The sequence below is a fragment of the Cottoperca gobio genome, chromosome 13 (genome assembly GCF_900634415.1).
Source record: "Cottoperca gobio chromosome 13, fCotGob3.1, whole genome shotgun sequence".
In the NCBI taxonomy this organism is placed as follows: Eukaryota; Metazoa; Chordata; class Actinopteri; order Perciformes; family Bovichtidae; genus Cottoperca; species Cottoperca gobio.
In genome coordinates, this window is record NC_041367.1 from 6,648,687 (window position 1) to 6,665,234 (window position 16,548).

Below are 16,548 nucleotides of genomic sequence, written 5' to 3' on the forward strand. Positions count from 1 at the left end.
ACTCTGATCAGTTAGATGTTGGTTTCCACCGGCGCACGTTTTGCTTTTGCACTCTTCTACTGGACCCGTGCTCTAGAACATTCAAAATCCTGCACTTGACAGCAGTCCCAAGCACAATTTCTTATTGGAGCGGCTTCAGAAACTTTGATAAACATGACACACCCAGAGATGTAGCTGCCCGGGCACTTGCAAAGCCTCAGCTGTGAAATCACACCTGTTTCAAGCAAATTGGAATCAAGCAATTCTGCAAATTACTGAGCTGTTTGTAACCATTTTCGATTAATAATTTCCCCCATCTTGGTCTGCTGGCCAAGTCTCAAAACAATCATTCGTGGGCTGATTAATGGCTTGCTCCGAGCACTGATGCATGCCAAACAAGATGGAGGGGTTCATGATGGGAGAATTATATGAGGATTTGTAGATATCTGGGGACTTTGCAGTGGAGAGGATAAATCAACTGAGCAATAAAGGTTCCTGAAGTCTATTCTGATACTATTACGTCACCGGGGATTTCCCTCCAGGGTTAAGGGAGGGAGTGATGAGTTTCACGGACTGTGATTGCTGCGACTGATGGCAGGTCTTAAAGAAGTGAAAGGGTTAAAACAGCTACGTTGTTCTCTTCTCGTTGTGTTTGGATACAAATCCTAAATAGACAGAGACAAAGAGACACTTTAGGAGACAGGTATGTATCCTATTCACGCTGGGCCCCTCTGTGGTGCCTGCAGGGCCCTCAGGATCGGCTCTTCCTGTTGATAACAGCTTTGTTTAAAATCACTATTAATGAAAGGAGAGCGTTTATCACCCTCATCATTCCTCTCTTTAAATGCTTCATTGAACCTGCAAAGGAAATATTGCAAACAAGCCTCAAGCACTTTGCACCTGCCTTTTCAAATTACAATAATTAATCTGAACAGTTTGACACCATGTACAAAGGCCTAACGAATATTTCACCTGCTTATTGTTAATAATCAACACATCAAATACAGTGACATGAGATATGCATTACCACAACACATTCACCTTGAAAGTCTCATGTTGTCAAGTCACATAATGTGGAATCATAGCTTACCTGCTTACATACAATACTTACTTCATTTATGTTAAACTGTTAATTGGCAGGGGGAGAAAATAAGCTTTTGTTGCATTTCCATGTTGAATACCAAAAGGTGGAACGTTGCACCAGGTATCTCATTAAAGCTTTGTTCCGCTATGCCCGGTCCTAGGGCATAAATTTAGACCTCACCGGAAATGCATTGATGCCGCACAGAGAATATCTGGGGCAAAAAACTGCTCTGAGAACTATAAAGGAATGACCTCCCTTTGATTTAGTATGCAGGTTTAGCTTCTATCCTATAGCTTACGCTTACTCTCTCTCTCTTCTTTGTGTCACTTTCTTCTGTGGCTCTTCTTTTCTTTCTCTCACTGTCCTGTGTGTTGTTCTGATTGGTAATCCATCTGCCTTCCTCCCTCTGTCTCTGATAAGAACTATCCAGCTAGCTTCTTGTGCACCAGGTTGGAGTTAGGTGGATTTTCATCAAACAGCCGCTGTGCCAGTCTCGCCTTTAATCGTCATCGATTGCTTGACTAGTTCAGAGAAAATTTAAGAGAAAATTTCTCTCTGCATTGCAGATAGAGCATTTGCTGCAGCACACATAGAGATCTGCAGTTATGCATGCATGCACACAGATACACCTCAGTGATACGGGTTGCTCAGCAAATATGAGGAAAAGGGAGAAAAAGGTGACGAGAGGAGACTGAGATGGAGGCACAATGTTGAAAAGGGTGGGGGGCAGATCAAGACAGAAGCATTACAAGGAGGAAAATAAAAATAAAATGTTTTGTTAAGGGGTGAGAGGTGTCTGAAAGGCAAAAGAAAAGAGAGGAAAGACGCAGTGAGATGAGGAAACTGGGTATTGATGGAGATAGCGGGTGGTGGGGCTGTTCTGTCAGTCTTGGCACATCGCTCCTCTCATTACAGTTTCACTCACTGGCTTCGGCCTGCTCTTTGGTCCTCCCCCACGGCTAGCCCTGGAGCAGGGATCCATCCAGCCCAGCCCTCCTGTCAACACAAGCCCAGCTCAGCAGCTCTGGCCCAGGCATCTGTCAGCCCACACAGTCCCATGTCAGCCATAGCCTATTGGCCAGTCCATATTGGCACAGCACAGCGGGGCAGAAAAAGAGTATAATACAGCAGAGCATCCATCAACAAAGCTCATGGTAACACAGCGCAGGACAGCAACGCAAGCACACCCTGCGCAAACCCAGCCCTCGGTCTCTGAAGGGACTGATGAACAACAACAGCACTTAGTAAAACTCAGTAAAAAATAAAGGTGCATTTACCAAGGCTTTTTGTTTACAACCATCAGCAAATATTTCCCAGTATTTACAAGCGTTTTTATGTTAGCAAAGACTATGTATTCTGCAGAGGATTATGGGCTTGGAGAGGATTCTGCAGAGGGTTGCAAACATGGAGATGCCGTTGTGATTAAAAAGGCAAAATATTCAAATAAATAAAGTCACACTGGCTAAATAACACAGCTGAGATACTGCATCATTGTGAGGGCTGCAGCCAGTTAATGGGATGGATTTTCATTACAAATCGTTCAACCATGGCGTGCTATTCCAATCAAATCGAGTTTCCTGCAAGCGACTTGTTGAATGTACCTTGTAAGCTCTTATTTTTCATTCTGGTCCAGCACAGCCCGAGAAACCGGGCCCTGCCGAGACGCACCTTGACAGCTTTCTCTGCTAGAATGATGTGAGAGCTACAGGCAGACAACTGCTCTGACAAGTGATAGGAAGTTCTCTGCGGGCAGTTGCTCATTAGCGAGAACAGGAAATAGCTACTATTGAGCATGTACTTCTCTTTGCACCAAGAATTGTCAGGACCCTCTGGAGGCTTGAGCAGACCGAGGGAAGACAGACAAAGCGGAGCGCAAAGAGGTAGCAGAGAACATCTTTGGTGCAGATCAATGAATAGTTCCTTTAATTTCTATTTCATTCCGTCCACTTCTGCATAAGATTGTTCCTGGAGAGAAGAGCGGGGAGAACAGAACTTACAGACAGGGGAAAGGATAACGAGGAAGAGAGGCAGATGGGGAGGGGGGGGGGGGAGAAAACGAGGATAGCGAGAGGAAGAAAAGTGAAGGAGTGGTGCGGCAGAGATGTAAAGAGATGAGATGGAATCATGACATAAGGCAAGGGGAGACGAGAGTGTTTGAAGCAGCAGAGTACAGATCTGATTGAAGTGTGGTGGCATGTACAGCACCATGTGTTGTGTATTTATTTATCTATTTCTTTGACCCATATGGAGCAGCATATGGTGACCGCTAACTGAAAGGCGGTAATACAATTAGGAACATTTTGATGATTAATAGTTCCAGTCACCTGTATTTATCCAAGAGCTTGCATGGTGCTTTGGAGGAGCCACACTCACAGTATGAGTGTAATACACAATGAACTGCCTGTCTCACTTAAACAGAGGGGTTTATTGGGGGCCTCCTGCTACACTACACATGTTTCGTCTTTTATTTCTGTGTTATTTTACCATGGCTGGGAAGTTTAAGACCGATTATAGATAGAAAATGTGTTTGGAGAGATCTTCCCACGCCTTCGGGATGAAAAGGATTTGTGAATCAAGGATTGTGTTCAACAAATCTGTGAACAAATTGGCGGAGAGCTATTTAACATTAGCTGTTAGCAGCCGTGGGGCAGCACAGTCCAATATAATGCATTCAAGCTCTACTCGGTTAAAAGGAGTGTCGGGCAAAAGGTAAAGTATAACGTTATCATCGTGATGTAATCTTGTAAAATTTTGTTTTTTGGAGAGGAACTTCAATAAATATAATTTAAAGGAGATGTTTTCACAGCAATATAAAATAGATATTAGTATGTCAAATGTCACATAATACTTCTTATTGTGTGTTACATTTTATATTATGGTAACGATAATTGTAGCATTGAATATTCATACTAATAATATGATTTTTAATGACCAGCTTTATTTTTGTGTCTTTCTTTAAATGTTTTTCTTTTATTTGATACGTTCCTGTGGTGAATTATTATTATTATTGCTTCTTTCAATTACCATCTTTCCACGTAATTTTCGTCTTGTTTCGCATTCTACTCGAGGAGCTTTAACATTGACATATCAATTGCACGATGAATATATTACAATTTGATGAGTAACAATTCGGCAGTCTGTGTTTGTAATGATCACCAGCCATCAGTCAGTCTGTGTTTGCCGTACGCATAGCAGAAAGCAACAGCTTTCCACATAACACAAGGACTTTTTGTTCATTTCCTGGTGGAGGAAGATAGTTTTTCAAAATAAAAATGTGTTAGCTTGTGGAGTCTTCCAAATCAAAATACTTTTATTTATCCATTATTTAGCATTGAGATATAAGGTAGTCACTGTCAAGACAGGAGCACAAGCAAGTTTCACATAAAAACACTTTCACATGTTAGAACACAAAAAATACATAAAAGCAAAACAAGGGAAATAGTAAAAGAGCTCAGAATGCACCCTGTGTGCATGTTTCTCCTCTGATACAGAGAGGAGCATCCTAAAGATTCATATAGAAGGCAATGGTGAGTGTGTGAGCCTGCATTTGTAACGTAATGCAGTGTGAAATTAAAAAGATTATCGATATATATATGATATATTTACTGTGTATTTCTTCACTCCTGTGTAAGTCAGTCAGTCAGTCACTGAGTCTTTTTATTAGACCAAACTGCTGAAACTCTGAGAGCCGGTCTAAATAACTCTGCTATCTTATAACCTTCACCACGTGGGGCTTAGATATCTGTGTTTACTGTGGCACTGGGGGCTGTATGGTCCGTGTACCGTTACATTTTGATAGTGTATATTGACTTGGGTTCGGCGCATTAGAGACAAGCAGACGACTCAGGTTTTTCTTTGTCTCACCGATATATTTCTGCGGCTCTGGCGGCTTAGATACGGCCCGGCGCCCAGCACCGGGAGTCACAGCACTGGGTCTAACCTGTGTAACGGCAGCAACAGAAAGTTTGACGATCCACTGGGGAGTCGGCTAAATCAGTGCTGACTGCTAACGGATGATCTGTCCGTCTCCCAGCCATTGGACGGTGAGAACGAGGCGATGCTGCGAGTCGTTTTCTCGTTTCTGGATTTAATCGAAACAAACTATCAGAATGTGCAGGGATCATGGATGTAATGTTGACAAACGCTGAGTCTGCTGGAGTCAGGCAGCTGTACTTTTACTCCCTCTGGTCTGAAGGCAGACTGGCGCTACAGTGGCTCACTATCGCCCCCTAGACTTGACGGACCGCAGCTACTCAGTTAGCATGCTGATTTCAGTTGGTATCTCTACAACACAACACACAGACGTCTTTGACATATCATCAATACTGTTACCTCTTCACATTCTTTTTTTTTATGCTTTAAGTTTGAATTCTGGCTTATTTTACACATTGAACCGTTAACTTGTAATGTCAAGATAGTGTGATCACTTTCATTCCAGCGAGAACAAGTGAAGGTCATTAATTTGGTCTTTTTTTAATTTAGGTTTTAGCAGTTTTAATTTAAACAATGAATGCTGCTGTGATTGAAAACCATCCTGCAAGAGCTCTATGGCTTAATTCAAAGAAGGTGTCGCCGTGTAGATGATTGTGTCATCTTGGTCTAGTCCTTAAAAGGTACCTCTTTGTCCTCAGTAATTAATGAGATCAGTAACAGACAGGGTTAAGTTGGTTTCTAAAAGAAAATCACAGGTTTATAATGCCACAACCACAGATTATAGGCTGCCTTCTTTGAACTATTAGCATTATTACAGTTTGGTTTGTCAGACATACACGTTGCAGGTACACTTTAATCCTAAACTCTATGAAACGTGTGTGCAGTAGACAGGTGTCTCGGTGCTTACAAGATCATTATTCAGGTTCAGTCACAGCATGCTGTTTCGTGTTCTGGAAAGAGACAACTGAAGGAAACTGATGTCACTTTGCTGTTCACGTCTCCTCTTTCTGTTCACTTTCCTGCTTTTGATTTTTCACCTCCTCCCATTTACTTCACGGTAGGAGACGAGTGGTAATAAGGGAAGAGAGGAAGAGAGGAAGAGAGGAAGAGAGGAAGCAAGCTCAGTGAAACAGCCTGGCCTGTTTATTGATTCACTGCCATCACTTAGCAGCTGGTAAACACTGCATGTATATGTTTCACTCATTTAGATTTTAGAAAATGGAGATGTAGAATGGTCAATCCCAGCATTAGAACTTTTACACACAAAGAAAGCAATATTTTGTTTTTATAAATCTAATTTGAAAGCGAACCTGTCATGCATTTAAAATGAGTTAATACAACATTATTAATCCATGAAGGCAATTTGAATTTGGGCATATATAAAAACAGACAGGAAACAGACACGCACAAACAGACAACAAAAGAGCTGTTTGGGATTTGGTCTTGAGTTGATAGTACGATTGCATTCATAATTGAAAATAATTATATTTAAATAATTAGTTCAAAATAAAAATCAATAAGGGAATACTCCACATGGCAGAGAGGCATTTAATTTGTTCATGTGCCAAGCTCTAGATAGAGCCCAGAATTGTCTTTCAGTTCCTTATACACCAGGCGGAGGGCTTCCGTTATGAACAACGCTCTGTGCTGGTTGGTAGAGAACCTTGGGAGGTATAGGCTGCACACGAGATGGAGCATCTTTAACTGGGGGTGAAGGACGTGAGCATCGGCCCCCATGATGTCACAGCCTTTTTTCTTGTCCTGCTGCTTGCAGAACTAGAAACCATCTTGCGACGGGATAACACCAGCCCCAACACCAAATCAGGCCAAGGGCATGAAGTGGGGGAGGCCAATGGCCCCTTTCCCACTTCTTTCCCCCTTTCTTACGGACGCCGTTGCTCGGACCAAACCCATGTGGGGGAATGGTGCTGTCGGAGTTGTATGTGATGGGGGGTGGGGGTAAAGTGAATGTGAATGTGAACAAATATAACAAAAATTATATTTGTTCTAAAAAAATATTTGCTTTATCTACAAACAACTTTGCGATCCCCCTGCAGTACCTCCGCGGACCCTCTGGGGGTCGCGGACCCCCTGTTGAAGACCTGTGCTTTATACGAAAATACTTCTGAATTAGTCACAGATGCTTTTGACTGTAACGTGTATTAAATAGAGCCGTGCATGCATCCAAAAAACCTTTTCACTTTAGAGTGAGGAAAGTAGAGGATAGATTTCAAAGCAAGTCAATAAATACAGTGAGTTATCTGGGCTCCACACAAAGGGAAGGAACATCAACAGGGATTCAAGCTGCGAGTACAAGCCTTCGACAAATCTGACATCCAGCTCCCACTGGGTAACAGGCTGGGGTGACTGCACCACCACTTTTGTGCATCACCCGGGGTCACCTGCCAAAGACAGCCTCACTCCACTGCCTTGCTAATCTACTCGCTTGTAGCCCAACACACTCCAAAGCAGTGTGCACAGCTAAGGCTCGGGGATCTCCAGAATTTGCATGTGAGGCGCATTCACTGTCAGCTTGCATTACTGCTGATATCCATTCTCATTGATTCCAAAGTCTTTTCACATTTACATTTATTCATTAAGTAGACGCTCGGCTACTATCCCTCCCGTGCGAGATGTCTTAGCTCGAGCTCACTTGGCGTAATGTTCTGACAGCGTGCAACAAGGAGTAAACAAGAGGATACCGGTGTCCTTTCTCATCCACAGGAATAGGCTCACTGTTAAAGGAGATGTATTTATCTGAGAGAGGAAGGGAGGCATTTTGAAAGAAGGAAGAGAGACAGGGGTGAATAGAGACAATGAGTGGGAGGAAGAGAGTGTGTGAGGGATCGAAAGACAATGAGATGCTCCTCAACTTAAGCTTTTTTTCCAAGACCTCCGGATAAGTGGAGTTCTGAGTTGTCCGATTACCCTAACTAATTCTGAAATACCCTTGCTAGTCAGCAGTATCAACCAAAGCACTGCTGAACTGTAATGCAATTTACCCAGCTTGGCCCATTTTTTCATTTGCCTTTAAGCTCTTACTTAAAACTGGCCCGCCCTCTCTGTGGGATCGCATAGTTTCTGTTATTTGTTTGTTTCGTATCTACAAAACTCCACATTTCCTTTCTCCTAATAAGTTTACATATTATGAAATGAAAGATGTTACACGCCATATGTTTTTACGCCTGCATCCTCTTTTAAGAAACCCAGCCTTCTGTTTCTATTTCCTTCACTTCACGTCACTCGTTCTTGTTGTGTCCGCAGGTGTTACGTGGATGACAAAGTGTCCAAGGTGGCCTGGCTCAACCGATCCAACATCATCTTTGCCGGCCAGGACAAGTGGTCTCTGGACCCAAGAGTAGATCTGGTCACTAAAGGACAACTGGAGTACAGCCTGCGCATACAGAAGGTAATACTGATCCCTAAACTGGACCAAACTGTTGTTTAACATTAACTGGGTTTGGATGACATTTGCATTTTGAGATGAGAGAGACGAAATCATGAAACATGATCTTAATAAGCACACTTTGAATTTTTAGGGGCTGGTGCATTTTTTTATGCAACAGGTTCAGTCAGAGGGACTATTTGTTCTACTCTAATCTTAAGTATTGATGTAACTCTTTTTGTGTGCTTTCCCAATAAAATTAAATAATAAAACATGTGAACTTGATATGTTAAAAGGAACATATTAATTGATTCTGCGAGATTCCTGTTTGATGTTTTACAGTGAAGAATCACAAATATTTATTTTGAGTATTTCTTGGAGAATTTTAATAATTAAAATGTATAAAAAACGATAACAAAGTAAGATGAAGGAAGATATGCTGCTCTACCAGTAATACTGTGATAAGATATATTCAAACTAATGAAATACCAATATTATATTTTATTGTGTATAGGTGGATGTGTATGACGAGGGCTCGTACACCTGCTCCATACAGACTAAGCAGCAGCCCAAGACCTCACAGGTCTACCTCATTGTACAAGGTAAGCGGCACCTACACATCAACGCCAGCGGCACATAACACACAACCGATCAATGCCAGCTGGAAAGATATAAACTAGGAAATGTTGCCAATAAAACATATTATATTCTAAACAGAAGCTACGACTCATTTTGAATTATATTTCACAAGCAGCATATATCAGCGTCACTGCCGCTCTGTTATTAAACGTTGAAATGTGTCCCTTTAAGGTGTCTAAGGAAAATATATGAATATGTATCAAAACGAGAATATGAAAAAACGGCTCTATGTCAGAAGCGCCCGCCTAGAGCAATAGTATTTCTTGTTCCAGTTCAAATGAATCTTAAGTGCACTTGAAAAGCCTTTAGCAGTAGTTTTCCATTTCAAAGAATTGGAAGTTATTTTTCCTGAATGTAGACAGTTGAGAGAGAAAGTGCTGCAGGGTTTGATCCTAGGCCTGGAGGGTGGAGGCTTTTCTTTTGTTGATGGAGGAGACAGCAATGTGTTGTTCCTGAAGGGTCTGAACAATGTTTCTATGCATAGATGTTTGTTCATCTGCATGTTGTTCCCTGTGAAGGGAAATATGTCATCCCAGACAACTAATTCCACAACCAATTTTAAATGAAGAATTTTTGAAAATGTGAAACATTGTATGTACAGAAAGTAGTGCCGTGCAGCAATGGTGAATCGTGCCAATCAGTGAGGCGGATTTTGTTACCTTTGGACCGAGTCGGGCTGGCTGTTTCCTCCTGTTTCCAGTCTGTAGGCTAAGCTGAGCTAAGCTAAGCATATGTTGTTATGCACTTTAGCCTTTATGTGTACAACATATATTACTGAAACTTTGTGCCTCAGAATATCCTTCAACCTGTAGCTTGTCATTTCACTGTCCCAACTTTTTACTGTCTGCTAACTGTTCTCCAATTAACAGAAACATTGCTAACATATAAACTTGGCTCACCTCATTAAAACCAATATTCATATTATTTTACATGTAACAGCAACTGCAGGCTTTTTGACTGTTTATTTATTTTTAAACTGACGGGTTATTTGGCCTTTTTAGTTTTTTCTTTAAACCTCTGAAACATTTCTGAAGTGCTAGCAATCTCTCGGGACCATGAAAGGATAAGAGCAATAAAAACATTGAGCTGTGTATCAAGGCCAAAAAAAGAGACATTATCCATCAAAATGCCACCGCCAAGTCTCTGTAGTCTAGTTTTCCAAAGTCACAGTTAGTTGACAGAAATTGCTCTTAACTTGTCAGAAAAAAGGCTTCCTGACAGACACGAGTAAAATACCTGAGTGCTAAAAGTTAGATCTCTTGTTTGTTTGTTTGTTTGACTGTGTGGGGATGTATGTATATGGATGCTTCTGTCATCTGTCCATTATCCTCAGAAGAAATACTGAAGCAAAGCATGGAGTGCTGTACACTGACATAACCTATTGTCGCAGCTCAATACATTTCACCATAGCTCATTGTTTCATCAATCAGAATGTATTTTTGTTTTGACTGCCCTTTCCCTTTTAAAACTACCGCCTGATGTGAAACACGAGCCCAGATAAACACTACACGCTGTCACTGGAGGAAATGCACCACAGTGTCATTTCAGCGCTCATAGTAGCTACCAGAGAACTTCCCATCCAGCTGTGAACTGAAGATCGTCCATTAATAGCATTTTTAAAGGTCAATATGTGAATTGATGCTCCTTTTCTTGGATCCCTGGCAGCAAATGGCCTCTTCTTCCCAGAATCCATTGTGTCTTATTATTTAGCGCTTGATCATTGAAATGTCCTGCGTCGACTTCTGAGTTTCTGCCGGCTGGCTCGTTTATCACGGCTAATGCGACAGCTATAGCCATTGATTCTGTTGCTTTCTTTCCCTGCTACCTTGTCTCTCTGCTCTGCCTCTCAAAGTCCCATTCAATTTTGCTGCCATTGTTAAGCTCATGTGTTGTATTTACCCGCTCCGTGGGTGTAATCTTCTCCTTGAGGTTTCGGTTCAGCAACTTTCAGTGATGAAGGCGTGCATTTCTGGCAATTACTGTGAATGTGTTACTGTGCGTAAGTTTGTATTTACTTTTAAACGATGGTCAAACATTGAACATAGATGTGAGGAAACAACTGAATGCAAAATACTGATTAGATAACAAGAGTAGGAAGTACAAGCCTGTTTCTTTAACAATACACCACTTATTTAACTACTGTTTATAGCTTAATCCAATAACTTTCTATCCTTTGTGTAGGTTTAAGTCTTTGTCTAAGGGAAGATAAGAATTTGTCTTTGTGTGTGGCTCCACTATACTTCCACATGCCGAAACCTAAAACAACCCTGCGAAACCCAATCAACTCTGCGGGATAATAATTCACCCTACCTTCATCTTTTAATGGGTATGAAAATGTTCCAAGCATCAAACATTGCCCCTGGTTACAGACCCAAGAGCGGGTTCACATAACCAAAGCTGACAATGTTCTGCTAGCAGGGACAGGGACATAATTGGAAAACAAATGATCAGACAAAGTAAATTTGCGATGGATGAAAAAGTGGCAAACTCGCAGGGCTCAGACGAGTGGTACCAAGAAGCAGGGTCACTGCACATGACAAGAATCCCAATATAATGGCAGGCTTTTCACCCCAATCCAATTTGATTTTTATGAAACACAGACATAGAAGTTTAGCCGACGGGCAAGCCCAGCCCAGTGTTGTGACAGTTTGAAGGTTTGACTTTGTCTCTAAGCTAGTCAAGATTGTTTTGCGTGTGAAAAGGTAAGTATGAGTTTGTGTGTGTGTGTGCATGTACCTGCATACGTCTATGTCAGTGAGTATGGCTTTTCTCTGTGTTGTTTTAATAGTGGTTATAGTCAGTTCAGAACATTATTTGATTGATGGCCACAGTTAGCAATCATGAAAAATGCTCTTCTCTTGCTGAATTTCTTTTTTTAAATCAGTAAACCTATCTACTTCCATTTTCCCCATAGCCTATGGAGAGGTATTATAGAATGATATGCACTTTTCACACTTGAACTCAAACCAACCCCTTTAAAAGTATAACAGTACTGCATTTATGTGAGTTCTTCAAATATTCAAACATTCCACCGTTTGATCAAGTTGGAAAAGACGCTGCCGTGTCAATCCCAGTGAGGGGAAGTCTGTGCTTTCATGATATCCACAATGTTAAATCCTGTCTGTTGCCCATATAAACTGCTTAGCTGTTATTAATTATGTTCCACTTCTAAAATACAGATGGCAGGAGTATATTTAAAATATTTCACTTATTAAAAATGTTTAATAGTTTATGTCTTTATAACTACTAGTGCAGTGCGCGTTTACGGCAGCGACGCTACAGTGTTGAGTCATTAGTGCCAAAGCTGCCATGAACATTTTTTATTTTATGGCCTTAATAAAGTCAAAGCCTTATTAAATGTATATACCGACTGGTCGACACATTTTCAGAAAGCTAAGTGCCCGGGGTCAGGCCATTTCCCTGAGCTAGATTGGGGTTAGGGGGTTAAATTGACCCACTCTTTTGCTAATTTGTGTTTCTTGGGTAACATTTTTGATATACACTCCAGATATAACACATATTTTTCATCAAAACAAAGAATCAGAAAGATCTATGCTCATCACCATGAGGCGCCGAGTTAAGTTTTAATATGGGAGAGCAAAGTTGGAAAGATAAGATGCATAATGGCTGGGGGGGGGGGGGTGTCTGAGGGTCGTCCTCCGGAAAAAATCAATTGTAATTTAAAACACATTTCTTTGTCATACTGAATCAGCAAAACCTTTCTTGAATCCATTAGCTTAGGACTAATGTAACTTGGGGATAACCAGTCATCTGCAATAATTGTTGAAATAGTTTCCATCTATCGTCCCCCCCCCATTTGTTTGGGTATTTTTTAACATTATTCTAGCCGGTCACTACCTTAAAAAACAACGCATGGCACATGGTACAATGAAAATCATTCAGTGAAACAAACTGAGATTTGAGCAAGAGGTTGACACAGTGGTGAGCAGGAAACAACGCACTATGAAGAGATAATCAAACAGCACAAATCATGTAAGAAAGAAACCGGATGTCTTGTCCCGATAAAAAATTATTGCGAAATTAAGAATGTAAAGTTATTCTAAGTGTCACTCTATGGAAATCAATGTCGGTTTGTTGGTTAGTCTGCCAGCTGGGTCCAGACTGAAATATCTCGAAATCTATTGGATAGAATGCTGTGAATGTTTGTGTAACTAACTAATATTCATAATGCTAACTGTGTGAATATCTAATGTTAACGCCCACTTAGGAGACAGGAAGTGTATACGATTGTATACTATTGCCGCCGCTTGTAATGTGTCATCTTTAGTTAAAGAGCATTTTTAATTGTATCTGCTTAACATCAGCTTGTTAGCATTGTTATTGTGATTAGTTAGCATGCTGATGCTAGAATTTAGCTCAAACCACTGCTGGTCCTAATTAAGAGCAGCTATCATGACTGTGGACCCTTTGTTATTAATCCCACTACTACATTATTTTTTACAAATTTAGGGTGGGAAAGCTTTTAATCGAATTTAATGAGGAGCTGCAGTAAAATATGGTAATAATAGTAATTTTGGGAAAGGCCTTGCTTTAACAAAAAAACATAATGAATTAGCCCAAATATAATCATTTCCATTACAGTCCTAGTACAACCATATCCACATTAGCAGTGTTTCAGCAAATTCTGAAAATCTCAACATGCTATGCAAATGTATTTCATAAAATACAGAGGCTAGGGAGTGATTCATTCTTCTCATGGGGTCCTCTTATAATACTCAACCCACAGGAGGGGAACTTTCAGTTCATTTATCCCTTACTGTATCTGCCTGCAGACTGCTGACCCAAATCAGAAATATTGCAGGATGTTGATCTCTGATTCCCACTAGTTTGTCCAACAGTCAGTGCTCATGTGATGTGACTATTTCAGCAGTTAGGAAAATATTAGTAACCACAGTGAGTGAGTGAATCAGCTTTGAGCGTGCAGGGTCTCGAATCACTGGACTAATCACTACGCCACAAGAAAATTGAAAATCATTCTGTTAAATCGTGCATCTCAGGCTGAAGGAGCCATAACAGCTAGATGGATTTTGACATGTACTGTCGTGCAGCGAGTGATTATAATATATTATTATTATAAATATATATATATATATATATATATATATATACATATATGTATATGTATAGTTGATTTGCACTTGCAAAATGCTGCTTTCTTGGTTCCTTGTCTTTTTTTCCTCTACTTACTTTTCTCTCCAGTGATGCTTGATGAGCTGATTTAAATCAGCATTGATCTGATGTTATTAAATTAAAGTCAGCCATTTCATATACATTAACCTTCATGAAATGATTTAAGTAGCCTTGTTAGAATAAATAAAATTGCAAACTGTCCAAAATCTTTCACATTGCTTAAGTTGTACAATGCAGTGCAGCCCAGATAAAACAACGAGTCGTATTCACTGGACTGTATGTTTTTGCATATTTTTCAATACGACATCATACGTCTTATTTATGTTGGGTTTATGACCAGAACCAGTCTGGCTAGGCAATCTTGATTAGCTCTTAAATCCACAAGTTATCACCCAAACCTTTTCTTGTGAGCGGCTTTCCCTCCAAGACAGATGGCATTATCCTTTCATAAATGTCACAGACACAAAGTGACTATAAAGTAGTAGAATAAGTGAATAGTCCTGTGAGCAGCTGTTCTGTGACCCCATTGCAATATGTTGTGTACATTGAGAAGTGACATGTGTGAATGTAGTGCATTAATGCAACATGAAGAATTGATAGAATAGGATGTTGTGTGTGTCGTTTTGGCTACGGCATGAACTCAAACACATACAACTATAGCTTGGTGCAATGGTATAGTTTTATTTAATCCTAGACCTTTATTTTGTATCCGGCAAGTGCTCTATGCTTGGTTTTTTTTAGCAATGATCCCCAACCTTTTTATTGACTCAAACTCAGCCACAGGAGACAACCTTTATCTAGGCATCACTGAATTTCAGACTGAAAGATATGGAACCATCAAATGAGTCCTCTTTCACACTTATCCATCTTTGTTTTCTTTCAATTATTCCATCCTTGGCTTGTATCACAATGCTGTGGTATTTATGGAGCTAATCTCCAGAACTCTCTAAAGGTAGCCGTGTCACTCTAAAGAGCAACCTAGCAGGAGGGGGGCATGTGTGTGTGGGCCCACATGTGTGTGTTTGCACATATCCTTTACTCTACAGTCTGGGCAGACTGACCTTTTAACAATTATCATGGGACAATCAGAACCTTTCAGCTGTGCCTGTGAAGCAATCTATCCACTGTGCTCCTTTCCACCTCTTCCCATCTCGACAACCCCTTCCTCCTTATTTTTGCTCCTGTCCACCCCTTGCAATTCTTCATCTTGGACCACCCGTAATCGGTGCTGTTGCTGAGGTTTTTTGTTTATTTCTGTCACAGTAACCATGGGGCTATGTGGAGTGGAGGGGAGATATAAAGATTGGCAAAGGCAGAGGAATTGAAAGCCATGCTGAGAAAAGTGCAGATTAGCCGTCATTAGCTGTCATTAATTCCAGATATCGGCAGTCTGTCTGGCTCTACTGCAACAGCACCGTAATCACACCCACATACACATTATTGCTTGTACTGCCGCCAGCCATGGAGTTCAGACTACATTCTTTTTGCAGGATGATCCCTCCTTACCCATCTAAAAAAAAAAGCATGTTATGAGAGATTAATGAAGCTTCCATTCCCCAAAAAAGCAAACACATCAACAAAATTCCTTCCTCGCTATGCAGCAGTCATTTGCAGCCTCTCATTGAAGACAAAGCTATTGCTCGTCAAGGGCTTTCTAGCATCCAAGGAGCACATGGAGCACGGCACTTGAAGTCTCGAGTACATTCTGTCCAGTGTCCAAATGTTTACTGCTTACACCACCCTTGATGCCACCTGTACTGCACTTTTCAAACCCGTCAATTAATTTTTGTCTTCTGTGGAGGACATGACACTGAGGCCTATATTTCAAACACCATGCATGCAGTCTATTTAAGTCGTGATGTATTGTGAAAAACACATCATGGGCGTTCTAGTGCTGTAACACACATAAGTTTGAGGCTAACAGAGAACATCTTCTGTCTTTTCCAAGACTGGGAATTGCAGCTAACAATGTTGTTGTGAAAATATCCATGTATTGGAATGATCACATGAGATAAAGATGAAAAATGAAAGAGCCGATGTGTGTGCCCTTTGACTCTAGTCATTCACTTGTTTTTCTCACGTCTGTTTGTCTTCTTGCTGCACTGATTTGCTTAAGCTGAACAGCCAATCAGAGGGATTTCTCTCACAGATAGGCTCTGCGGCTCATTCAACATGTTAAATCAGCCAAAAAAAAACGCAGACAAGGGCCAACTAGTGCCAATGATGTACACACACTGGATGATAGACGCTCACTGATGGCACTGACATTGGCCGCCAACGGCCGACCATCAGCTTGGTTTGTCAGGGCCTTTAGGAACTGGATGGTTCTAAGAAGAATTGCCAATTGGGAAAAGTAACTAGCTAGAGGGATGTGTCA

The 16,548-nt window shown here is 40.9% G+C and overlaps 1 protein-coding gene across 3 annotated transcripts in view; it reads left to right on the forward strand.

Moving 5' to 3' along the window:
- The window catches only part of lsamp (limbic system associated membrane protein), a 365,358-nt gene that overhangs the window by 302,059 nt on the left and 46,751 nt on the right, over window positions 1-16,548 (forward strand). For all 3 annotated transcript variants that reach the window (XM_029446346.1, XM_029446344.1, XM_029446345.1), the window contains 2 exons: window positions 8,261-8,405; window positions 8,896-8,983. In XM_029446346.1, the coding sequence (XP_029302206.1) occupies window positions 8,261-8,405; window positions 8,896-8,983 (233 nt within the window). The remainder of the gene's footprint in view (window positions 1-8,260; window positions 8,406-8,895; window positions 8,984-16,548) is intronic.